Source organism: Alosa alosa, chromosome 7 (assembly GCF_017589495.1).
Source record: "Alosa alosa isolate M-15738 ecotype Scorff River chromosome 7, AALO_Geno_1.1, whole genome shotgun sequence".
In the NCBI taxonomy this organism is placed as follows: domain Eukaryota; kingdom Metazoa; phylum Chordata; class Actinopteri; order Clupeiformes; family Clupeidae; genus Alosa; species Alosa alosa.
In genome coordinates, this window is record NC_063195.1 from 11615771 (window position 1) to 11643091 (window position 27321).

The 27321-nt window shown below is 40.4% G+C and overlaps 1 protein-coding gene, 1 long non-coding RNA gene and 1 pseudogene across 4 annotated transcripts in view; 2 read left to right on the plus strand and 1 right to left on the minus strand.

Moving 5' to 3' along the window:
- The window catches only part of LOC125297065 (CMRF35-like molecule 1), a 7562-nt gene extending 3180 nt beyond the window's left edge, over positions 1–4382 (plus strand). For all 3 annotated transcript variants that reach the window (XM_048247219.1, XM_048247220.1, XM_048247221.1), the window contains exons 5-6: positions 19–62; positions 3787–4382. In XM_048247219.1, coding sequence (XP_048103176.1) covers positions 19–62; positions 3787–3993 — 251 coding nt within the window. In that variant the 3' untranslated portion in view covers positions 3994–4382. The remainder of the gene's footprint in view (positions 1–18; positions 63–3786) is intronic.
- LOC125297056 overlaps positions 1–27321 on the plus strand; it is a 321071-nt pseudogene that overhangs the window by 152463 nt on the left and 141287 nt on the right.
- LOC125297071 lies at positions 13056–14309 on the minus strand. Its single transcript, XR_007193935.1, has 3 exons — positions 14224–14309; positions 13654–13728; positions 13056–13329 (listed from the first exon to the last, which is right to left on the minus strand). It is a non-coding gene; the product is annotated as an uncharacterized LOC125297071 (long non-coding RNA).

Here is a 27321-nt window from a genome sequence, read left to right on the forward strand (position 1 = left end):
TTCTTGAATCTGTTACAGGAAACATCCCACCTACCCTTCGAAACAGAAGCCTGGCAGAGGATGTAAGACAGCTATTTTTATACATGCACTTTCAATTTAGAAAACCACAGAAACGTCACCTCTGGCTAAAATGATAACTGTTCTGCACTATACGTAGCTATTGTAAGAGTGTGAGAAAGGTCACAACAGAAAACAGTCCACTAGACAATGGCAGGGGCGTCACTAGACTTCAGACATTACTGGGCCACGTGCCCCTTAGCCAATATATGAAAAAATAAAGAGATGCGTTGGCAATGTCAACGGGTAGCCAGGAATCTGGATGTTTGAATGCGTCAATGGCTTTGCTGAACAGGCAGGCCCATAGAGTGAACTTCAAAGGGTGAGTTACTGGTTTATTTTTGTCATGGAGTTAAATCAACAGGGATAATTGTGTTGGCGTTGTTGGGTTTGAAAATAGGGCCGGTGTGTTGCAAATGCCAGGGCCGTTTTTTGATCGCAGTCCATCACTGGATATTTTACTTTTATAACAGACTTAAGTTTGCTAGCTTGTTAATCACCAACTAGAGGCAGATCTTACCTCCCTCACCATCATCTGTCCTTACTGATTCCCTGACTCTGCTTCCCAATCTTCCAAAGAATTTCCTTATATCCATCGACAAAAGTAATCCAATAATGTTTCAGTTAGGTAAGGGATAATGCCCGACGAGGTGTCCATTATCAGAAATAAATGGACGACGCGGAGGCGTGAACCGTCCGACGCGAAGCGGAGCTGTGTAGTAGGCCTAGCCTATATCACTTTTTAAACTACACCCTTTTCAATCTAGACCATGGTATAAGATCATCGGTTCCAGGTTTAGTCTTGTTGTGTTACCACAAAGTGCTTACCCTCCTCAATTTTAAACTGACCTCAGTTTTGCACGTCTACGGAACCTGGTGTCATTGCCTGCTGCTATAGTAGAATGCACACGTTTTGATTCTATTGAGGTTAAAACAATCTTACTGCATTTTAGAGTGGAAAAACATCCACTCTTTATATGATAAATTATCAATTATATGAATGCACTGCCCCCTTTGTTTTGTTTTTTAAAGTTGAGCGTAATATGTTTACTGGGGCAAAGCTTATGAATAATGGGGCATGTGCCCCAGTAAAAAGGGTGATGCCCCTGGTTATTATGGCATGCAGTGAACAAATTGTAAAACCATTAGACCCATCTGTCTGTCATTTAGGATAGGAAAGAGAGATTAAGAAATGTAGGGATAGATACAAAATAATAATGGAAATGTTTTTGTTTTTATTGCCAGACTAGTACAAAACATTCAAACATTCAAGTCTTTTTTTTTATGCCAAACCCTTCTTCTCACCCCCATGCACCTTCACCCCCTCCCTCTCCATGTAATGGATATTTAAATGCCTACAGAACAGCCTGCATCAGACTCTGTCTCTCTCTGCCTCTCTCTCTCTCATTGTAAATGACCAGCTTGTAAGATCTGTTTAAATATCTGAGACAAAACAAGACACTGCCATCTAGTGGCTGATGTGAATATCAGACATTTAAAGATAGCTGGAAAGATACTTTATTCACCCCGTGGGCAATGTAGGCATCCAGTAGCTTATATAACACATGCAGAATTATGGGGGGGTTTTCCTGCCATTAATAAAATTAAAATGAAAACAGTGAAATTAAAATGAAAAACTCGTTTTGCCATTTAATTTTCAAAGTGTCAGTGCAATTATCCTGCCAAATTTAAAAATAAAATTAAATATATACATTTGGCTTTTAATTTTCCTGATAAACACGATACATTTGTGACAAAAATAAAAATAAATTGAAAACGTCTATTTGTCATTTAATTTTCATTACCATCCTGGTATATTACTGCCAAAAATGAAAATGAAAATGAAAATGTTAGTTGGAAAATGAAAATGCAAACTTCACTTTGACTTTGCCTTTTCCTGACAATGCGCACAATGTATGCCAAAATGATAAATGAAATGAAAACTGACACCTGCTTGCGATTTATTTTCCATTTCTCGATTTTCATTTTCATTTTCAAGTTCACAACATGCAAATGAGCTGCATTGTTAATGAGATGTATGTGGGTGGTGCTCTGGTGACGACAAATTAAATGCGCCTACCATGATCATGATTTAGCTTTAGATCAATAAACGCGGTTGGTTGACGGCAAGATGGCAGCCAGATCGGTCCAAGACGAGGCCGTAGCGGCCCTAGAGTCCCCTTGTATCACACGAGGCCGGCCCAGGCAGGATATCCCTGCCGAGACGATTACAGCCTATGTGCAGTTAGGAATGACAGCATGTAAACGTTTATGCTATGTGTTCAAGTTAGAAAACCCAGTGAACTAACACATTGGGAAAATATAACGTTAATTTAACACAGCAAATGTGTCTGGCAACAATCAGAGAGTGGCTGTTTTACAACCTTTTACGTTGAACACATAGCATAAACGTTAACATTAGCCTACGTTCATCACCTAAATCCAAGCTCCTGCATTCTACGCCTTACTGTCCTCTCCGACGAATTGAGCAGGCTCGCGATTTTTGTTGCTGTCATTTAATTTGTCGTCACCAGAGCACCACCCACATACATCTCATTAACAATGCAGCTCATTTGCATGTTGTGAACTTGAAAATGAAAATGAAAATCGAGAAATGGAAAATAAATCGCAAGCAGGTGTCAGTTTTCATTTTATTTATCATTTTGGCATACATTGTGCGCATTGTCAGGAAAAGGCAAAGTCAAAGTGAAGTTAGCATTTTCATTTTCCAACTAACATTTTCATCTTTGGCAGTAATATACCAGGATGGTAATGAAAATGAAATGACAAATAGACGTTTTCAATTTATTTTTATTTTTGTCACAAATGTATCGTGTTTATCAGGAAAATTAAAAGCCAAATGTATATATTATTAAAAAACGAGTTTTTCATTTTAATTTCACTGTTTTCATTTTAATTTTATTAATGGCAGGAAAAACCCCCCATACAGAATAAGATCAGCAGATAATGATATAAAAAATACAGTTGTGAGAATCAGCAATGGCAGCTATGGCAAAACATATAAATGTATAAAATGGTAATGTTTCAAAGAAGGCACATCTGTATGGTGAAGTGCTTAACCCTTAAAGGTTTGGGTTTTTCAAAATTTTAACATAAGATTCCGTTCCGCAGCAATTGAAGGTTCTAAAATTTTATGTTGAATTCAATGAACCCAGATATTCTTTAGAACGTCCAACATTCCCATCACACTGGGTTAATAGATATAGGAGATTTAGTATGAAACCACTTATGTATTATGTGTTTGTTTGTTTTCCCCACCATCATTGTTTACAGCTCCTCTAGTGCTATAAAAGGTGGTGGTGGTGGCAATTCAATTGTTGAATGTAAAATGTTCATTTTATTATTTTCAGACAGAATTCAAATGACTATGAGATGACTATATAATGACTATGAGATGACTGTATATAAATGTGATATACTGTAACATCCTCTAGCCTAATGACTATGAGATGACAGTATATAATTGTGATATAACATCCTCTAGCCTAATGACTATGAGATGACTATAATATAACATCCTCTAGCCTAATGACTATGAGATGACTATAATATAACATCCTCTAGACTAATGACTATGAGATGACTATATAAATGTGATATAACATCCTCTAGCCTAAAGACTATGAGATGACTGTATAAATGTGATAAAACATCCTCTAGCCTAATGACTATGAGATGACTGTATAAATGTGATATAACATCCTCTAGCCCAATGACTATGAGATGACTGAGGAGCCAGAGAGTGTCCCAGGGGCCAGGGAGTCGGTCAGCACCCTCTACTGCCTTGCAGACCAGCCTCACCAACCCTCAGTGACCACCACTGGCAGGCCATTCAGGAAAAACCCGGAGCCGCCCATCTACTTTAACTCCGAGGAAGACCCTGCTTTTCCCATTTACGCCAATGAAACAGCCTGAAGAGACTACAATCCCCACAATGCACTATTCCAGTGTGAAGAGCTCTGCTGTCAATGCATTGATACTGGTGCAGAGTGTGGTGGCTAGTTTCCCCCACGATGTTAAGTATTTAATTTTCACTTTATGAATATATGTGTGTGCATTATACATGTAAATCATTTAGTAAATGATATCAATTAAAATACAGAGTACTATGGTATCTAATAATACCTTGATTATGGACTCTTCTGTGACTGCTTAAGAGAATGATGTATTTATTGATTATAAATAATATAGGGAAGTGGTCTATATTACTGTTGTAAAACTCATTAAGGTGAGGTAATTGAGGTGGTTTTTTTTGTTCATACTTTAGGCAAGAGCTCAGTAATAAACATGTTGTATCAAGTTAATCTGATAAAAAAAATGAATTTAATTTCCCAACCTATATGTTTGATCCATAAAATCCATGAGTAAATATCCAGAAAAAATGCCCAAATTTAAATATTTGGACTGCCTTTATCACAATAATAAAAAAAAAGATCCTCATTACTGTGAAATATTAGACGAGGACACCATATTCTTGAATCATCATGGGTGCCAGGCATGGTTCTCATCATGTTCTAGGCATGGTTCTCATCATGTTCTAGGCTGTTTCTGCACTGTGCTGTAGATGTCTGTATTAGCTGACCCCTCCTCTTCAGACGGTCTAATGGGCACACATGAGAAACAACAGGACAAGTTGCATAAAACATAGTCCCAATAAACATGCAACACACATTAAATAATTCTAAACCGGGCAATGATTTTATTTCCCAACACAATCTCTGAGTTATGTGTAACATTACATTCTTGACATACTAAAGGTCAAGGTTTTGGCCATCCCCTGATGCTGTCAAGAATTGTATTTCCACAAAATCCTATGCAATCCAATGCTATACGTTATATGTTGAAACTGTTGCGTTGCCTGCAACCAGAGCCCACCTGAGCTGGGATGGGTGCTGGGACTGGACCCCACTGTAGATGACCGAGTCCTCCTGGTCAGCATGAGCAGGAGACCTTTAAGAGACACACCAGAACCAAATAAACTATATTATAGAACACAGAACCATGAGGGTGAACACCAGAACCACATACAACTGTATTAGAGAACACAGAACCATGAGGGTGAACACCAGAACCAAATAAAGCCATATTAGAGAACACAGAAGAACACCAGAACCAAATAAAACTGTATTAGAGAACACAGAACCATGAAAGTGAACACCAGAACCAAATAAAACTGTATTAGAGAACACAGAACCATAAGGGTGAACACCAGAACCACATAAAACCATATTATAGAACACAGAACCATGAAAGTGAACACCAGAACCAAATAAAACTATATTATAGAACACAGAACCATGAGGGTGAACACCAGAACCACATAAAACTGTATTAGAGAACACAGAACCATGAAAGTGAACACCAGAATCAAATAAAACTGTATTAGAGAACACAGAACCATGAAAGTGAACACCAGAACAAAATAAACCATATTAGAGAACACAGAACCATGAGGGTGATCACCAGAACCACATAAAACTATATTATAGAACACAGAACCATGAAAGTGAACACCAGAACCAAATAAAACTATACTATAGAACACAGAACCATGAAAGTGAACACCAGAACCAAATAAAACCGTATTAGAGAACACAGAGCCATGAGGGTGAACACCAGAACCACTTAAAACTATATTTGAGACCACATAAATGTGGGGCTTAACACCAGAACCATATAAAGCCATATTAGAGAACACAGAACCGTTGGAGTGAACACCAGAACCAGAATCCAAGTGTCACATTTGGTAATCAACTTTCTCCACACAAGATGGCGGTGACCAGATACTGGATTATGGGGTGCTCACCGTAAGGCTATATATACAGTAGGGGTGAGGAGACACTAGCACTAGGGGTAGTGGGGCTCTCTGATGTTTGGTCAGTCAGTGACAAGTTTTATCTGATAAGCATTGGATACACAATGGATTTTATTGAGCAGCGCTGACAAAATAAAACTGAATCTTAATCCACATGGCAAAGTGCAACGCTGGAATGTAAAGTTGTACTGAAATCAATGGAATCTTATGTAATTGGATGTCAAAAGTATAGTGCGCCACAACTCATGTCTGCACCAATATGTGGGCTTTACACTGTGACAGTGTGACACTGTGTACTGTAAACTGTCAGTCTGACAGAAAATGTAAGACATTTAACATTTTAAAACAATGCTACAAATCAAAATCCTAGGGATATATGGGTTTTCACATCTGCGCTTTCTAGTATGTGTGTGAGACTTTCTCAACAGCAAGCATGGTCACCTACAAAGTAGCTTATATAGGGTGACCAATGCCCACATGGTGACATACATTTCACGTGCAAATGATCGATAGAAAACTGATTAGCATAAATGAAAGCTAAAAAATACTCTGTGTTTTTTTTAGTGCTTGTGCCGCCCCCATGTGTCGCCCATGCCAAAAACCGCTACTGTTGGTCCAGGCAACCTTGATCTGACCCAACTACATGTACTAGTGTTCCTCCTCATGTCCAACAGGGAGATAGGGTCAGAGACTCACCCCTCTGCAGCTCTGGCCTTCTTGAACTGGACACTGGCATACTGGACGTCATCCTCTTGAGCTCCTGCAGTCTGTGTGGAGCCGTGGGGCTGGATGTTGGAGTAGTGACCATCATCCTCTGCTCCTCCTGCAGCCTCAGCACTGGGGGAACAGGCAACTCCAGTAGATCCCTGAAAGCCGATGTTGGCATATTGGTCATCATCCTGATCCTGGAAATATGAAAAATGTGAAGACGGTAAATAAAACAAATGCAATTATATCGACAAAAAGTGAATTTAACAAAAATAAAAGCAAGCAAATTAACCAACAGTCTGAATTACCTTTTCATTCCTTGTAACCTCCGTATTTCTTTTATGACGCCAGCTACAGTGATAACAGCACATGAAATGAAAACGTGATATTTAGTTGTAATAATGAGAGTGTAGCAACTGCATTGTGATGAAAAACAAACCTGATCCAAAGAGCAATGACACAGAGAAGAATCAGAAGTACACAAGCTGCTGCCATGGCAATTAGGATGTACATCATTAGGTTGCTGCCCCCTGCAATTACTAAATGACAAGAGACAAATTAATGGCAAGACATCTGTGTGTGTGTGTGTGTGTGTGTGTGTGTACAGTTTGTGTGTGTTTGAGTGTAGGTATGTGTGTGTGTGTGTGTGTGTGTGTGTGTGTGTGTGAGTCTGTCTTTCAGAGTGGCAGTGTACAGTATAAGGGAGATGAGGGTGATACCATTCAATAGCAGTGGAGAAGATCTATTAGCACCAATTTCATTCCTGGCCTCACAGTAGTACTCTCCACCGTCCTTATATCTGATGTTAGTGATGCGGTACTGCTGTCCTGATCCTACTGGAGTGGACTCATCCACCTTAAACCAGGTGTAGTTCTCAACTGGTGGATTGGCATCACTGCTGCAGGTCAGAGTGACTGAATCGCCCTCTAGTGTCTCATTAGAAGGATTTCTAGACACCACAGTGTTCCTTGGTGAATCTAAAATGTCAAAACAGGATGAAGCACAATTGCATGAACTAAACACTGACAAAACATGATTAGACAAAACAAAAGCTAAACAAAAATATTTGTTTCTTTCATCCACTAATCATGTACTGCACTTACATGAAACACTCAGTTCAAACTTTGTGGAATTCTGATGACCAATGTCATTGGTGGCCGTACATAAATACAGTCCTTTATCATCCAAAGCAAGCCGATCAAACGTAAATATCGCCCCCTCTCCCACCATCAGGTCTCCAGCTCTACTGCTCTTATACCAGGTGTATTTTGCAGGTGGGTTTGCTTTGCTGCTGCAGGTCAGATTCACCTGTGAACCTTCAACCAACTGACCAGAGGGATCGATATGCACAGTAGTCTCTTTTGGGGAATCTGTAAGGGACAGCGTTGATGGGCAGTGAAAATCAGTCAAACCGTTTTGATATTATAATTGTTTAACAGTTGAGATATTTGGAAGTACAGTAAATATGTTAAGCATATGCATATTGAAAAGTAAATAGCAAAATACTACTGAACTCACACTGGACATTGAGCATATGTGCTGGCGATGGATGACCCTCATGGCCTCTAACAGCACAGGTGTAGTTGCCCTCATCTTCATAAGTGACTGGGTGGAGTTGCAGCTGGTTGTTGATGATCTGCTTCTCCTCTACAGGATGTCCATCTTTACTCCAGGTGAATGAGTAAGTGCTGCCACCCGGAGGACAGTTGGTGACACGACAGGTGAGAGTCATGTGATCTCCTTCCTTTGTACTCTGGACACCTTCCACATGCAGTTCTTTCAAAGGGAAACAAATTATAATGAGCACGAATGGGGACAGTGTAAGGCTATTTTGAACATGTTGAAACAGTGGTTTGAAAATAGAGATTTATTTTGATGTGTGTGTATGCCCAATGCAACATGCTATATACCACAATGGTCTAGCTCTGATTAACATAATTTAGCTCCCAAAAGAATGTTTGAACCCGTTATCAACCATAAAAACACCCCAGGTTGTTTTAACTCAGGAGTATCTCTTTAAGATCACATGTTAGGTTAGAATGCACATGTAATAAAAGCATAAGAAATAATAAAGTAATACCATGGTGAAGCAAAGATAAGCAGCATTTACAGAGAAGCATGGGTAAGCATTTTTGCTATGACTAAAATACAGCTAATATGATCTGTTTACCTATGACATACAACATAGCTCCTGGTATGCCAATCCATCTTTGTCCAGTTGTAGTGGTTATAATCCTGCAGTAGTACATGACACCATCTCCCTTTTCCACATTGTGTATGTTTAGAGTGCAGTGTCCACGCGTTAGGCTCCCACAGTCCACCCTAACTCTGTCTCTGTACCTTGGATCTTGAGCGAGATTAACTGCGGTTTGTGAATTCTGTATTGTCCAGAAAGCTTCCTGAATAATAAGATGCCCAGGGTATGTGTATGTGCAGGACATGGTCACTGAAGACCCTTCTACAGCGCAGATTTGCAGCTGTGTATAGGTTACATGCCAATCAGTAGCAAAGACACCTAGAATATAAAACAATAATTGGTAAGCATGTTGACTGTTAGGGTTGCATCCATTCAAAGCAACACTGATTTTAAAATACATGCTGAATAATCTGTTCTGTAATAGTCTGTTCTGTTTGATTTTGATTATACATTTAGATTGGAAATCAGTCTTGCTGTCGATTTTGTTCTCTTGTGTTGTGTGCCGTCCCTCTTGGCTCACATGCAAATGATATGCTTTTAATACCAAAATGATTCCTGTGATTAAAATACGATGACATCAAATAAATAATTATGAACATAGTAATACATAATCTCCTAGGGGAAGCTGTTTTGCCAAATATGTTTAAGGTCAGTTTTTTATTCTCTTTCTACCTCCCACCTAACCTGACCCTCGCCAGATGAATTCCGCTCTGCCTAGCTCCACTCATGTGATGTGTTACCTCCCACCTTTCATGTTATAAAAGATCAGGATCACAGTATGTTGCAGTATATTACTATTTTTATAATTGTATAAGCCTTTTGACACATTCATGTTATATATTCATTCATTCATTCACTGATTGATAGTTAAAGCTATTTCCTGTTGAAAGATGCATGTATTGTAAGGAGAAACCATTAACCGTTTCCTTTCTCACAATAAAGTTGAGGATATAACCTGTAACTAAGGGTGCCTTGAATTATCAACATTAACAACACATTGCTGAATGGCATGATAATGAGATACATAGGGCTGGGGTGAGATATGGTCTTTCCACCAATTCACAGTGGTTTTGTAATTTGACCACTACATTGCATTCTGTAACCTCAGGGGCAATTAGATAGATAGGGCTAGGCTGAGATGCAGTTCACACTGTTGTACTTTTACCCCAATGCATTCTGTTACCTCGGGTGTGTATTTCAACTACATAGTGTAGTGGTAAATTAAGTGATACATTATAGTACACAATAGAAGGCCCATAAATAGTTCTCCCAACAAAACAAGACCAAATATATTTTCTTTAAGGATGTTGACCACTTTGTGTAAGTTAACCAGGCTTTGTCTGAGCCATGTACATAAAGTCCTGCCCTGATCTTTTATCTCTCTGCTGATCTGTCTACGAGTAACAGACCCAAGCGAATGAGGAAGTCACAACTCTCCACTCCACAAATTAATTTTAGATTTTGAATTTCATTCCACTGTCTCCCACCTGCAGATATTCTTGATGATGAGTGTTGCAACACACTCTCTGTTGTTTGATGCATTTTGTCATTCTAATCATGTCATTTCTGAATGGGATTATATCTGCACCGGTTAAAGGGAAGCATCAAACGAAGGAAAGAGGAACCATTTAGTGTTGACTTCTTCATAATAACGTTAAACAAGTGACCTGAAACTAACATCACCTACCTGATATTATGAATATCACAAGCAGAGACACTGATTGCACTGTGAAAAACATCATTCTGTCATCAACTTGCATGCATCTGTAAATGAGATGACACACACAACCTGGGTATAAGCATAATTCATCCACTCATGTGAGACTATTCAGACTCAGCTCTGTGAGAAAGAGGTATGCCGAGACACAAATGCCAAATGTACACACTAGTCCAACTTATCTTCGCTTCTAATTTAAAGCTTTAAAGCTTTGAATTCTGTAGAGAGAGTCTTACCGTTCTAAGCTGCAATGTTGAGTGTCTGTGTGTCTTTGTCTGATTGAGGAACAGTGTGTGGTTACACTGGGCTGAGAAATTGTTTGACTTTAGTTCTTCTTCTCAACTATCACAGGCATCACGACAAACATGACTCAGTATACAGATACCCCCAAATACACACACACACCAGTGGTGTAGCCTAGTTAGCTATAGTGGATGATCAACCCCAAATGTTCATATGTATCCTTGCCTATCTTAAGTGAAAAAAAGTTTAAAAAAAAAGTAGACAAATACATTTCTGAAAAGTAATAATTGTCTTTCCTTTGAATATGACATATGGTTTGATGTTAGACAGCTCCCCCTCTGGTGAGTCTGGGGAACTGCAGGTAGAAAGCAAATAAGCAAATACTGACAGAGCAAAGGGGAGAACAGAGAAAGAGCAATATTACTTTATTGCAATATTTACATTGCTCATTATCATCAACCTTTCATCCATTGTTGCAAAGGCACATTTTGTTTACTAATCTGATATCATTTAACTGAGAAAACATTTGAGTCGAGAACTCATAAAAATACATTATCTTATATTCATTACTTCTCAGTGACTTACAACCATGTGGAATAACATTCAAGCTATATTGAAGATGAAAACTTAGGTAATAATCAATATAACAGTACATACAATCAAATACTACTACCAGAGGACGAGGCAAAGTGTAGTCAAATGAAGATATATATTTATGTTTATGCTTATGTTATAGGTATTGTATGTGGCTGACAATTTCGTCCAAAGTAACTTACAGTACATGAGCACTACATTTGTTAAAACATAGTTCTATATCATAATGGAACTGCGTTTCAAAATGTAGGCCTCACTCGTCCGTCTGCATTATCCTGAAGACTGATGGCAGAGAGGACCAACTGGGATTGGGCTTGCAAACTAGGTGACTCACATTGAGCACTCACATGTTTTACAATTGATTCAAATGCAATTCAACCAATCATAATCAATGATCAGAACACCCTGTTTTAGAAATATGTGTTGAATCAGGTTGGGTGGTGTTGGGTTCCAGTCTCTGGTAAACTGCATGACGTTGGGTGGGAGTGGGGTTCAGACTGCATCAGGTTGGATGGAGCTGGGATTGAGGGTCTGGTAGACTGCTTCAGGTTGGGTGGTGTTACAGTTGTTCACTTTGTGTTAAGAACACTATTTTCTGCGTCTTTTTAATTCCAACCGTGGGTTCTTTGGAGGAAAAACAAGAATGTGCACATATCCTGAATTACTTACACCTGTCTTGTCCTAGTTGCTCCTACTCATCCTGGATTGGCGTTAAAATGAAATGTGTTGAGCTAGGATGACCAGACAATGCTAGCTAGGTCAAGCCCCGCTTAATCACTTATCTTGGATTTCTTAATTTTGTCTCTCTGAAATACTCCTCTGGTTACATAAAGCAACGTTTAAAAAAAAGATGGTGTTGCAATTTGACCACAGCACTATTGCGGCATTCTGGAACCTCAGGGGTGTATTTTGTAGTACGTGGTTTAGTAACAAACATGGGTGAATTAAGTCAGAGGAAGTGGTCTATTTCCTAATAGAAACACCCTATGGCTTCATACTCCCCAACAAATAGCTCTTCTGTTAGGATGTTTAACACTATCTCTGAGTGAACCAGGCTTCATCGCAGAGCCACGTATATTTGAAGTCCTCCCCTGATCTTATCTCTCTGCTGATGTCTAAGAATAACAGACCTAAGCAAATGAGGAAGTCCACTCCTGTCACTACACTTGAATTCTGAATGTCATTTCCCTCGCTCCTATCTGTAGATAGGGATATTCATGATAAAATAACGGAATAATACAACTGAGCTGATGGTAGCCTAGGAGAGGAGTGCAAAAAGATTGTCCTAAGCAACTAACATTAAGGGAAAAGATATTTTTTGAATGTTAAAAAGAAAAGTGTTAGCTAATAAGTCATAACAATAAGACCATACATCTACACAAAGGCCATACATCTACACAAACTAAGTGTGATTATTCGTAGCAAGACAGCATTAGTAGCAGTGACAAGAAAATAGATAAGATAAATAAAAATAAATAAGGAAAATTAAAACACAGTTTGTAGAGTACCATACCATAAAGGTAGTACAATTACTGAAAGAATGTGTGTATGTGTAAGACTGCATGTAGACTGTGGAAAGGAAGAGCATAAACAACACAACACAGAGAAATGTCATAAGGTTTCATGACATTGATGGAAATCAATGATGAGAACAAAGAGAAATAAACCCTCCATTATGGTACACTACAAACTGTATTTTGTGAGAACACTCTTCCATATTGAAGGATATTCTGTATCCCAGTCATGTTCTACATTGCTTCTGGAATCTTCCATATTGAAGTCATGTTCTACATTGCTTCTGGAATCTTCCATATTGAAGTCATGTTCTACATTGCTTCTGGAATCTTCCATATTGAAGTCATGTTCTACATTGCTTCTGGAATCTTTGTGGGTTCGCATCATTTTCTATATGGTTTCTGCAATCTGCTATAGATGTCTGTAGATGACTCATCCTCCCCATTCGTTTCACAGGACCTGCTGAAAATGAACAGCATTCAATGAAACAATTAATCAGATTATTTTTATGCTACTGATCTACTTTACAATATGGCTTTTTAAGATATTCAGAACGTAATTCGAGAAGATCCATCACATTCCTTAAATTACAAAAATATGTATGTATACCTTAAGCATTACCTGAAACCTACCCACTGATTTAATTTCCTAAAACATCTCTAAATAAGAACATTAATTAGCCGTGTACAAACTTATATTCATCCCCAATATGTAAATAAGTCCAGTATATGCCATAAATTACAGTTATATGTTGAAACTGTTGCGTTGCCTGCAACCAAAGCCCACCTGAGCTGGGATGGGTGCTGGGATTGGACTCCACTGTAGATGACCGAGTCCTCCTGGTCAGCATGAGCAGGAGACCTTCAAGAGACACACCAGAACCAAATAAAACTGTATTAGAGAACACAGAACCATGAGGGTGAACACCAGAACCACATAAAACTGTATTAGAGAACACAGAACCATGAGGGTGAACACCAGACCCACATAAAACCATATTAGAGAACACAGAAGTGAACACCAGAACCAAATAAAACTGTATTAGAGAACACAGAACCATGAAAGTGAACACCAGAACCAAATAAAACTGTATTAGAGAACACAGAACCATGAGGGTGAACACCAGAACCACATAAAACTGTATTAGAGAACACAGAAGTGAACACCAGAACCAAATAAAACCATAATTAGAGAACACAGAATGATGAAAGTGAACACCAGAACCACATACAACTACATTTGAGAACACAGAACCCAGAGAACCCAGTGAACACCAGAGGCATATAACACCATATTATAAAATACAAATCATGAGAGAGATAACAGGACTCCTATAAACCTATATTCTATACACACCACTTCTAGACCTCTTCCATTCCTCAGATGGTCTCCAAATGGCACATTTATGCTATATGTTTGGGGCTTATAGATAAAGATAGGCGGGTTGCCACCAAACTAGGGAATCTACACTACAAGCAAGGCGCATTAAGCGAAAGTGAAACGGAAGTTAATCTATGTGACATAACAGTGCATGTCGCCTAGCTACGGGTATGTAATTGTTCCGTTGTTGTACTTCCTGTAGACTGTGCTGCAGAGAAGAGTGACTTTCCACAACTCTGCTTTGTTTACATCTCCAATCACACACCATGGCAAACTTGACAAAGAAATCTTGAAAAAATGCTGTATTTTTATTTTTATTGTTTGTTTGTGTGTTTGTTGACAGAGGGCCGCTGGCACTGGTCAGAGCTCAGTTCAAGAAATTGAGATGTAGAAAGGAATTTTGTACTTCTCAGTGGTTATAGAGAACGAAGGGTTGTGTGGAATGTGTGGTTCAGATTACTTTGAGGTCAGGCGCTCACCTCTGTCCAGCTCTGGCCTTTTTAAACTGGACACTGGCCTTTTGAAACTTTTTAAACTGGACACTGGCGTACTGGACGTTTGCCTCGTCAGCTGCTGCTCCTGTCTCTGTAGAGTAGTGGTGTTGGACATTTGAGTACACAGCATCATCCTCTGCTGCTCCTGGACTGGGGGGAGTCTGGGGACCGGCAGCTCCATGCTGGGTAGATGCTTGGAAGCCAATGTTGGCATATAGGTCTTCATCCTGATCCTAGAAACGTGTCGGATTTGAGAAACAACACAAACAACACAATTATGTTATTCATTCAGGAAATTAATTAAAATAAACAAACAAAAAAGTTTAACTCACCATGTCATGTTTGATTGACCCCTTATTTCCTTTTTGACTCCTGTCAATAAGAGCCAAATTGAAGGCAGTGAGTTTTTATTATTATCATCATCTGGATGATACAGGTTCTACAGGTATTTATTGTTTTCCTAGACTAGAGGATTGGCTGAATTTAATTGGATTGAATGTTAGGCCTCATTTGTAAGTTGCATTGAATCAAAGCATTAGCTAAAAGTAATACATGTAAATGTATTGTGTTGCTCAGCAATGTGAACTAAGTAGCATAAACAAAGTTGAAGAGCAGGACTGTTAACTCATGATGAAACACAAACTTCATCCAGAGAACAGCACAGAGAAGAGTCAAGGCTCCACAAACCTTATCCAGAGAACAGCACAGAGAAGAGCCAAGGCTCCACAAACTGTGATGCCAATCAGGATGTACAACAACACGGTGCTGTTGTCTGTGATAACTTACAGTAGAGAGAGAGAGGGAGAGGGAGAGAGAGAGGGAGGGAGAAAGAAAGAGAGAGAGAGAGAGAGAAAGAGGGAGAGGGAGGGAGAGAGAGAGAGAGAGAGAATTTGAATTTTATTTGATTTGATTGTACTTTATTGTGTTGCACAACAGCACAAAAACTCAATTAATCAATGATGCCCAAAATATATATTTTTTCTAAGAACGCAACACACAAAAGTAAATAAAAAAATAAATAAAAACAAGAACATCTACAGATGTTCAAAGTGCAACTTGTTGACAATGATTGTACACAACACTTGTTTACAACACCACAAGTCTACAAAAGTCCCAAGGTCCTGCATCATTTCATAAAACCGGAAATCCACCAATACTCTAGCTTTGACTAGAGCTGGAAAACAAGACTGTAACATCATCGCCAGGCATTTGATCCACCTTATTTCTTCGGCTGACATAAATGGCCATTTTGGCCTGCCCTAAAATGAAATTCAGTAATTTGCATTCATTCTGCCTGCGTCTTGTGTACTTAAAACCAAGAATAAAAACCTCAGTGGAGAAATCTGCACCAAATTTACTAAACAAGCGCTGCAAAATCAGGAACAAAGTCCTCAGTCTGACACATTGTGAGAATGCATGAAAAATAGTCTCTCTCTGAAAACAAAAAGGACATTCCTGACTAACATTTGGATTTACAGTAAAATTGAGACAAAAGAATTGACAGCCACAGCCCCATGAAGTATTCTCCACTGTAAATCGCCCACTCTTTTGGCCAAAGGTGGTTTGTAAAATGCTCTCCATTCTGGTGTTCTATCTGGGCTCAAACCAAGAACAGTGCGCCACGGTGTGTCAACCCTATTCGTTAAACATTTTTTTGTTAAACACTTTCACACATGCATGGTATAACTGCTTCCCAGTAACAACATTAAAATAAAGTGATAACGGTTCCTTAGATGCCGAAAACAAATAAGCACTCTCCTCCAAAATTGGTGAGAGCACAAGCCCGGGAAAGAAATCACGCTCATCAGGGCACAGCGCCCCCGTGCAGTAGTCTTCTATCAGCTTGATTTCACCTGCGGTGCAGGTATCCTGCCATTTTTTTAGGAGATGTGACACCACCCGACAAGATCTTAACCCCAAGCAATCAGCGAACCCCTTCACATTCCCAAAATCAGATCCTGCCAAATCTATCACATTTTTTAAAATCACAGTCTTTGAGCTGAGAAGCATCTTCTCAAGCGCAGGTAATCCAACTTCGGAAACGTCCAAACGCGCACCCCCAATCACAGGCTCATGCAAAAGCCAGTATAAGGAGGTTACTGACCCCTGCCTTTGCACACTGAACAGGGCCCAAATTCGGAACAGACTCCGATAGAAAGGGGGTAAACCAGACACGTCCAGTCCATGCGATGCCATCAGGAAAAGGGACTTGTCCATCCCCAAACCTTTGAAAGTTCTTAAGATTGAGCAGCTCACAAGACTCCAAGCTGCATCCGTGGGCCCAGCCAAGAGTCTCTTTATGAACTGCAGCCTAAAAGCTGCAGTCCTGCTTTGCAGATGGATAAGACCATGCCCACCTTCGTCCTTCGGTAAAAACAAAATAGACTGTGGGACCCAATGTAACTTATCCCAAAAAAAATTAACTAAAACAGACTGTATTTTCTGCAAGAGATCCGGTGGAGGGTCCACACAGGCTAGATGATGCCACCAAGTTGTTAATAATAAGTGTGCGCCCCCTATATGACATCTTTGGTAACAGCCACCTCCACCTCTCAAGCCGCACTTTAACATTTTCAACTGCCCCTTCCCAATTGTTTTGCATTACTTTTTCATTCCCCAGAAAGACCCCCAGATACTTAAAACCAACACAGCCCATCTGGAAGTTTTGGTTCCCCCTCTCTCCATTGACCAAGCAATAGAGCCTCACTTTTCGGCCAGTTGACCTTGGCCGATGAAAAAGCCCCAAATTCCCCCAGGGTACTTAAGATTACCTCTACATCCCTTTCCCCACTTATCAATACAACTGTCATCGGCATAGGCCGATAAACAAAGGGGTACCATACAACCTGGTACATGCACGCCACTGAAAGTTTTCCTTAGTCTGTGTAACAGAGGCTCTATTGCTATTGAATATAGCATCCCAGACAAAGAACAACCCTGCCTCACACCCCTTCCCACCTTAAAAGGAGCACATAAGCCACCATTAATCTTTAAGATGCTCTCCACCTCACTGTACAGAACCCTGATCTTCTGCACAAAGCCTTCACTGAAACCAAAGGCCTTTAAAACATCCCACAAATAGCTATGCTCCACCTTTTTCCTGATCTAGTGAGATCAACCCAACATCAAGACCCAGAGAATGGGAAACATGAAAAACATCTCGAATCAAAGAAACGTTATCAAAGATTAATCTGCCTGGTATGCAATAGGTCTGGTCCGGATGGATGACCTGTTCAATTACCTTGCCTAGCCTATTGGCCAGTGTCTTGGAAAGTAATTTGTAATCACTGCACAAGAGCGACACAGGCCTCCAGCACCTTATGTCCATTAGGTCTCCTTTTTTAGGGAGGAGAGTGAGGACCGCCCTCCGGCGAGACTGTCATTGAGCATTGCCAGTAAGTCCTCCCCTACCTCCGGCCAGAATGACTTGTAAAAATCCACTGGAATGCCATCCAGGCCAGGGGCCTTGCCACTCTCCATACCTTGGAGGGCCCTCTCCAGTTCTCCCAAAGTCAGAGCTGCATCGAGGTCGGCCAGAGACTCCATGGAGACCTGTGGCAGGCCATCCAAAAAGACATCGTCAGCCCGTTTAGCCTCTAGCTCGCTCTTGTACAGATCCTGATAAAATTGTGCGGCTCTATTCCGAATCTCTCGGGTGCCCGTCAATGGAACACCCAACTCAGAACGCAGTGAGTGGATAAATCTTTTCTGGCCGTTTTTCTTTTCCAAGCTAAAAAAGAATTTAGAAGGCACATCCATCTGGTCCATGCTACGGAACCGTGAACGGACCAGGGCACCCTTTGCACTGATGCCAAGCAACTCAGCTAAAGTACTTTTCTTTTTTGCCAAATTATCAGTTTCATCATACTTCCCAGCGGAATATGCCAAATTCTGAATTTCCACCAGCTCTTTTTCTAGTGCCTCAACAGATCGGGTTCTGTCCCTTGTGACGTTTTGGGTGTATTGCTTGCACAATTGTTGGATTTGTACTTTTCCAATATCCCACCATTGCTGCAAGGAGTTAAAAGAATCCTTGTGTGCTCTAAAATCAACCCAGAAAGTTTTGAAAACATCTCTAAAGAATGTATCATGTAACAGGGATGTGTTAAAATGCCAATATGCGCTCTTTGGCTTCACAGAGCACAGGGTTACCATACAGATAACTAACAGTAGAATCTGTCAAGCCTAGCCATGGAGAGTGTGTTGCTGTGAGCGTGGACCCAGGTGTATTGCCTCTGCTCTTTGTGAAGGATTCTCCACACATCAACTACTGTAGGTCATGTGTCTGTATGCATTGTGTGAGTGTTCTGCGTGAAAGCATATGGGGCTCAGTATGATTTCTATCTACATCATTTTCAGTGCAGTTGTCTCCACCAACAAATAAAAATTCCTCACTATTGCACCCAGACACAGCAGCGGATAAGGTATCTAAAAACAATACTCTATCTGCCGCCTTTGTTGGGGCATACACACAAATAAACACAAAGACAAGATTTTCAAAACAAGCCCTAACTTTCAATAACCTTCCTTCTACAATATCCTCAGTTTCATGGGAAACTGGAGTAAAATTCTTTGCGAACAAAACCGCAACACCCCCACTAACCGAGGTGTTGTGGCTTAGTAATGAAAACCCATCCCACTCCAATGCCCAGTCAGCTGCGTTCCCTGCATCGCTGTGCGTTTCTTGCAAAAAAAACAACATCAAGACGTTTCTGCTTTGCCAATTCATATAGCTCCGCCCTCTTCAATGGGTCCCTTGCCCCATTCAAATTTAGGGAAGCAATTCGCAAATCACCCATGAGAAAGAGCAGCGATAAAAAAAGACAAACGGCATGTACCTAATCATCGCAAGTATTGTGCAGTATTTAGCTTTGTAACGTACTTTCTCAAACGGAAACCTTCCCTTTCTGTGAAACGCCCTTCAGCCAAAAACAACCTTGTTTTGGACATAAACTGTTCCACGTCAGGGAAATAATCGTCAATCTGGACATTTCTGGCATGTTTAGTTTGTAACAGAAATGTTTTAATATCAACTACGCTGTAACACTGAGCAGGGACACCACTTGGGTGCAGAGTGCAACTGATACTACAATCAGTTTCACTCTTGCTCTCTGTGTCACCGGGAGTGAGAAGCTTCGCCTCTTTCTTTTTGGCCGGTGAATGTTGTTTACTGCGCCTCCTCTTATTTTTGAGAGGCATTTTGAAAACGGTTTCTTCCGCTTCTATTTGAGAGCTTTCATCCCCAACATCATCGTCAAAAGACTGATCGACATTATCCACTGACACACAACTATACTGCGAGTTATCAGCTGGATCACTTTGCGCGTCCTCAACTCCTCCCGGGTCAACAGGAGCACCCTGCTCAGGGGGGCATTCTTCCGATGCGGGTACTCCCTCTCCCGGTGTTTGAGTTTCAGTAGGCCTACTAGAGCCATGTCCCTTCTCAGCATTCACATCAGTGTGCAAATCATTAACATTTGCGGAAATACCGCTCTTGTCAGGACAAGCTCGTACCTGATGACCAGATTGACCACAACCAAAACACTTCATCATACGTGTGGTCACAAAAATCGCATAATTGAAATCATCCACCGTTATATTAAGTGTCAAATCTAGATCCTTATTATCTTTCACAATCAGGTAAACATATCGCCTGAATGACACGATATGTTTCAGGAGTGGAGATTTACTAGACATTGCTATCTTTCTGATGGGTGACACTAGTTTACCATAGCAGGACAGTGTTTGGGCAAGAATGTCATCTTTAATAAAGGGCGGGATGTTAAACAAGATTACTTTTTTAGAAGGGGTCGATAAAGGAAGTACTGAGGTAAAAACACCATCAATTACAATTCCGCGTCCAACAACATCATTGGCCAAGGCCACTGTTTCAAGAAACAGCACGACCGCATTATTCATGCGAGCAGCGGACAGAATTTTGTCATGACCAACCATTTCTCCTATCGCCAAACTACACTCCTCAACGCTGGCGCTGGTAGCTATTTTAATGGCGTGTTGCCTCGTAAGACTATCAAACTTCCCTGTACCTGAGGCCGCCATGCTCCCAGTCAAGAAGCAGGCGCCGCAGTACAAGAGAGTACTACACTAAACACACCAAAAAACTCTGGAGAAAATAAAACTTTGCAAACACAAAACACATATAAGAAAAAGAAAAAAAGAAAAAAGAAAATAAAAAAAGAGAGAAACCAGTAGGGCACAGCGGCCACACACACTCTCCATCTCTCTCTCTCCATCTCTCTCTCTCTCCATCTCTCTCTCCATCTCTCTCTCTCTCCATCTCTCTCTCTCTCCACCTCTCTCTCTCCACCTTTCTCTCTCTCCATCTCTCTCTCTCTCCATCTCTCTCTCTCCACCTTTCTCTCTCTCATTCTTTGATTCAAAATTGATTAGGGCACAGCGGCCACACACACCCAGTACTCACTCACACGCTCTAGCTCCGCCCACTCACTCCACATGCGCAGAGAGAGAGAGAGAGAGAGAGAGAGAGAGAGAGGGGGAGGGAGAAAGAGAGAGAAAGAGAGAGAGGGGGGAGAGATCATCCAACAGTAGATCAGAAGATGCATATAAGCTCCATATTCATGTGTCGTGTGTCGTGTATATGCACTATGTGTTTGATATTTAGATGATTTGTGTGCATATCTGTGAAGATAATCGATGTATTAATTGTGTGTGTGTGTGTGTGTGTGTATGTGTGTGTGTGTGTGTGTGTGCATGTATGTGTTGTGTGCGTATGTGTGTGTGTGCGAGAGAGAGAGAGAGAGAGAGAGAGAGAGAGAGAGAGAGCGAGGTACCATTCAATTGTATGGGAGTAGAGTTCTCAGCTCCATATTTGTTCCTGGCCTCACAGTAGTACTGTCCTCCATCTTCAGATCTGATGTTAATGATGCTGTACTGCTGTCCTGATCCTACTGGAGTGGACTCGTTCACCTTAAACCAGGTGTAGTTCTCCACAGGTGGGTTGGCATCACTACTGCAGGTTAAATTGACTGAAGCGCCCTCTATAGTCTCATTAGGAGAAGAGACTTGAGTGTTTCTTGGTTGATCTAAAAAAAATATCAATAAGTATACAATCAAACTGGAAGGCAATTATAGAAGATATTAGAATTGTCACTTTCACCATGACAACCACGTGTCAATCGATACAGTAAGTCATTTTGGAAAGAAATGTCTTCTAAATGAATAAATGTAATGGAATGCAACCATGACAACCATGTGTTAAACCAATCAATCAAATACAAATCAATCAAATTAAAAAACAAATCAAATCAAAAAATAAATACTTACATAAAACATTTAGTGACACAGGTGTGGAGTTCCAATGGCCCAGATCATTAACGGCCCTACAAAGATATTCTCCACTGTCATGAGGACCAAGCCGATCAAACGTAAATATCGCCCCCTCTCCCACCATCAGGTCTCCAGCTCTACTGCTCTTATGCCAGGTGTATTTTGCAGGTGGGTTTGCTATGCTGCTGCAGGTCAGATTCACCTGTGAACCTTCAACCAACTCACCAGAGGGACCGATATGCACAGTAGTCTCCTTTGGGGAATCTGTAGGGATAGCAACATGAACAGTCAAATCTCTCACTTTTGTATACGTTATTGTAACATTTCAACACTATGTTCTTGTGGCCAGTGTTACAGTATGACATAATTTAATGCAATCTAGTGAACTCACACTGAACATTTAATCTCAATGATGATGAAGGGAGACCCTCATGGCCTCTAACAGCACAGGTGTAGTTGCCCTCATCTTCATAACTAACTGGGCGGAGCTGCAGCTGGTTGTTGATGATCTGCTTCTTCTCAACAGGACGTCCATCTTTACTCCAGGTGAATGACGGGCTTCCAGTCAGAGTGCAGGTGGTCTTGCAGGTGAGAGTCACATGATGTCCCTCCTTTGGTCTCTGGTCACCGTGCACAGATAAGTCTTAAAAAGAAAATTAATAATGAAAATTTCATTAAAAAAATGAAATGTGCTGCTCCACTTTTTTTTAGAATTCCTAACTGCTGTTGCTTTTTAGAAGTACTTTGACTGTTTAACATTTGTCTGTCTTTTCACATGTTCTTTACCTACAACCTGGCTCGAAACAAAAATGCATGTGAAGTAATGCTCATTATTTGTTGTGGCTTACATTACAAGCAGTACAACACAGTTTACCTGTGAGATGCAGTGAAACACCTGGTCGTCCAATCCATTTCTGTCCTGTTGTCCATGTGGTGATTTTGCAGTAGTACATGGCTGCATCTGCTCTGGTCAGTTTTAATATGTGCAGAGTGCACTTTTTTGTCCTGTTCCTGCAGTCAACCTGAACCCTCCCTGTGTACTTTGGACTTTGGATGAGATCAGCTGGGTCAACAGTGTACTCTATAGTCCAGTAGGCTTTCTTAAGAGTCAGAAGCCTGGGGTATGTGTATGAGCAGGACATGTTCACTGAAGAGCCTTCTAGAGTGCAGATGTTCTGTTGGTTGTACTTTACAGACCAATTTGCTGTGCAAGCATCTAAAAAGTACCAGACATATGCAAATTGTTATATAATTTTAGATTTACATTCATTCAACACCTCAACACCAGATGTGTACTAGGCTAATGAGCAGTAACCAACACCTCAAAACCAGATAGTACTAGGCTAATGAGCAGTAACCAACACCTCAATACCAGATGTGTAATGGCTAATTACTAGGCTAATGAGCAGTAACCAACACCTCAATACCAGATGTGTAATGGCTAATTACTAGACTGATGAGCAGTGACCAACAGCTCAACACCAGATGTGTAATGGCTAATTACTGGGATAATGAGCAGAGACCAACACCTCAACACCAGATGTGTAATGGCTAATTACTAATGAGTAGCAGCCAACACCTCAACACCAGATGTGTAATGGCTAATTACTGGGACAATGAGCAGAGACCAACACCTCAACACCAGATGTGTAATGGCTAATTACTAATGAGTAGCAGCCAACACCTCAACACCAGATGTGTAATGGCTAATTACTGGGACAATGAGCAGAGACCAACACCTCAACACCAGATGTGTAATGGCTAATTACTAATGAGTAGCAGCCAACACCTCAACACCAGATGTGTAATGGCTAATTATTAGGCTAATGAGCAGTAACCAACACCTCAACAGCTCAACACCAGATGTGTAATGGCTAATTACTGGGACAATGAGCAGAGACCAACACCTCAACCCATAATGACTAATTACTAATGAGTAGCAGCCAACACCTCAACACCAGATGTGTAATGGCTAATTATTAGGCTAATGAGCAGTAACCAACACCTCAACACCAGATGTGTAATGGCTAATTACTAGGCTAATGAGCAGTAACCAACACCTCAATACCAGATGTGTAATGGCTAATTACTAGGCTGATGAGCAGTGACCAACAGCTCAACACCAGATGTGTAATGGCTAATTACTGGGATAATGAGCAGAGACCAACACCTCAACACCAGATGTGTAATGGCTAATTACTAATGAGTAGCAGCCAACACCTCAACACCAGATGTGTAATGGCTAATTACTAATGAGTAGCAGCCAACACCTCAACACCAGATGTGTAATGGCTAATTATTAGGCTAATGAGCAGTAACCAACACCTCAACACCAGATGTGTAATGGCTAATTACTGGGATAATGAGCAGAGACCAACACCTCAACACCAGATGTGTAATGGCTAATTACTAATGAGTAGCAGCCAACACCTGAACACCAGATGTGTAATGGCTAATTACTTGGCTAATGAGCAGAGACCAACACCTCAACACCAGATGTGTAATGGCTAATTACTAATGAGTAGCAGCCAACACCTCAACACCAGATGTGTAATGGCTAATTACTGGGCTAATGAGCAGAGACCAACACCTCAACACCAGATGTGTAATGGCTAATTACTGGGACAATGAGCAGAGACCAACACCTCAACACATAATGGCTAATTACTAATGAGTAGCAGCCAACACCTCAACACCAGATGTGTAATGGCTAATTATTAGGCTAATGAGCAGTAACCAACACCTCAACACCAGATGTGTAATGGCTAATTACTAGGCTAATGAGCAGTAACCAACACCTCAATACCAGATGTGTAATGGCTAATTACTAGGCTAATGAGCAGTAACCAACACCTCAACACCAGATGTGTAATGGCTAATTACTAGGCTAATGAGCAGTAACCAACACCTCAACACCAGATGTGTAATGGCTAATTACTAGGCTAATGAGCAGTAACCAACACCTCAATACCAGATGTGTAATGGCTAATTACTTGGCTAATGAGCAGAGACCAACACCTCAACACCAGATGTGTAATGGCTAATTACTAATGAGTAGCAGCCAACACCTCAACACCAGATGTGTAATGGCTAATTATTAGGCTAATGAGCAGTAACCAACACCTCAACACCAGATGTGTAATGGCTAATTACTGGGATAATGAGCAGAGACCAACACCTCAACACCAGATGTGTAATGGCTAATTACTAATGAGTAGCAGCCAACACCTGAACACCAGATGTGTAATGGCTAATTACTTGGCTAATGAGCAGAGACCAACACCTCAACACCAGATGTGTAATGGCTAATTACTAATGAGTAGCAGCCAACACCTCAACACCAGATGTGTAATGGCTAATTATTAGGCTAAAGAGCAGTAACCAACACCTCAACACCAGATGTGTAATGGCTAATTACTGGGACAATGAGCAGAGACCAACACCTCAACACATAATGGCTAATTACTAATGAGTAGCAGCCAACACCTCAACACCAGATGTGTAATGGCTAATTATTAGGCTAATGAGCAGTAACCAACACCTCAACACCAGATGTGTAATGGCTAATTACTGGGACAATGAGCAGTAGCCAAAACCTTGAGGGGTTGATTCCCGGTTGACACTGCTGTGTCTTTGCAAAATAAGTCGCTTTTCTACAAAAAGTGTCAGCTGTTTAAAAAAGTACATATGCTACATGCTGCGACCACTCTGCCAATTTTGAAATTCAAAATTCAAGAAAACGAGGAAGGTTACTCAGAATGTCAGTGTTGGCCAATCTGTATTCCAAAAACTGTAAAACAGCATACAAAAACCCTAAGTAAAGTCTGCAAAGGGCCAGGATCATGATACGCATGTTGCAGTAAAGTTGTTTTAATGATTGATTTTGTGTTGTTATAACAACTTATGCATGTTGTCAAGCTATACATTTTTTTTTCAGTAGAAAGGGAAGTTACATGTGAAGGCCTGAAAAAAAAAACATTGAGCTTGAAACTACCTTTTCTTGAATTGACAGTGTAATAGAAATTACCTTGGATCATAAACATCACAAGCAGAGACACTGAATGGGGTCTCATCAGGAACATCATCCTCACAGCAGCTTACACAAGCCTGAAAATGACATGACACACATATCTGGGTGTAAACGCAAATGGCTCCCTCCTGCAGCCATGGTCAAGGTCAAATAAAATGGTAGGACAATTGACACATGGTATAACATTACACAGTATATTGCATTATCTGTCAAAATCATTGTTAGTTGCGATATTGCTGAAAGCTTGTTTAAGGTTTTTTTTTATTTTTTTTTTAATTGTGGTAGGAGAGTCTTACCGTTCTCTGATGCACTGTGGTGGTGTGTGCGTCTTTTTCTCTTGATTGAGAAACAGAGCAAACTCTTTTCTTTGCTCACACACACTGTCACATCTGATCAGCATGATGCTGCACAATAACTTCTTCATTCTATTTCAGCATTCTTTAGCACATGTTCACTATTTATTAAGTTATTTATTTGTCTATGAGAACATATTTATTTTCTATACATTCTAATGATTATAATAATAATAATAATAATAATAATAATAAAGCTTTATTTGTATAGCACCTTTCATACACAGAATGCAGCTCAAAGTGCTTTACATTTGAAGCATGTAACACAATAATAGTCAGTCAGTCATTATCAATCACTTTTCTTTGCTGTTTATGATATACTCAGCAACATATCAAAAATATAGAAAATGACGTCATAAGGCTGGCAGCCTTAACCCTCTTACCCCCACAAGCAAGCACGCCATATGGCAACTGTGGCAAGGAAAAACTCCCATATTCCAGGAAGAAACCTTGAGCAGAACCTGACTTAATAGGGGGAGCCCATCTGCTTCTGGCTAGCTGCGCCCTCCAATAGTAGCAGATGTAGAATAATCTGAAAATGTAGTCTACAGGATAAGATGAGTTAACTAAAAGCTTTCCTGTACAGGTATGTTTTCAGATCTTTTTAAAAATATTTACTGAACTCGCCTGCTTGATGTACAGAGGCAGGGTGTTCCATTGTTTGGGGGCATAATGGATAAACGCAGCTTCTCCACTTTGTTTGTGGAGCACTTTGGGTAATGATTAAAAGATTAGAATTGGATGATCTAAGTTTCCTTTGTGGTTGATAAGATATTAAAAGCTCAGAGATATATGAAGGTGCTATGCCATTCAGAGCTTTGTAAGTAATTAACATAACCTTAAAATCAATTCTATAGGAAATAGGGAGCCAGTGCAGTTCAGCCAACAC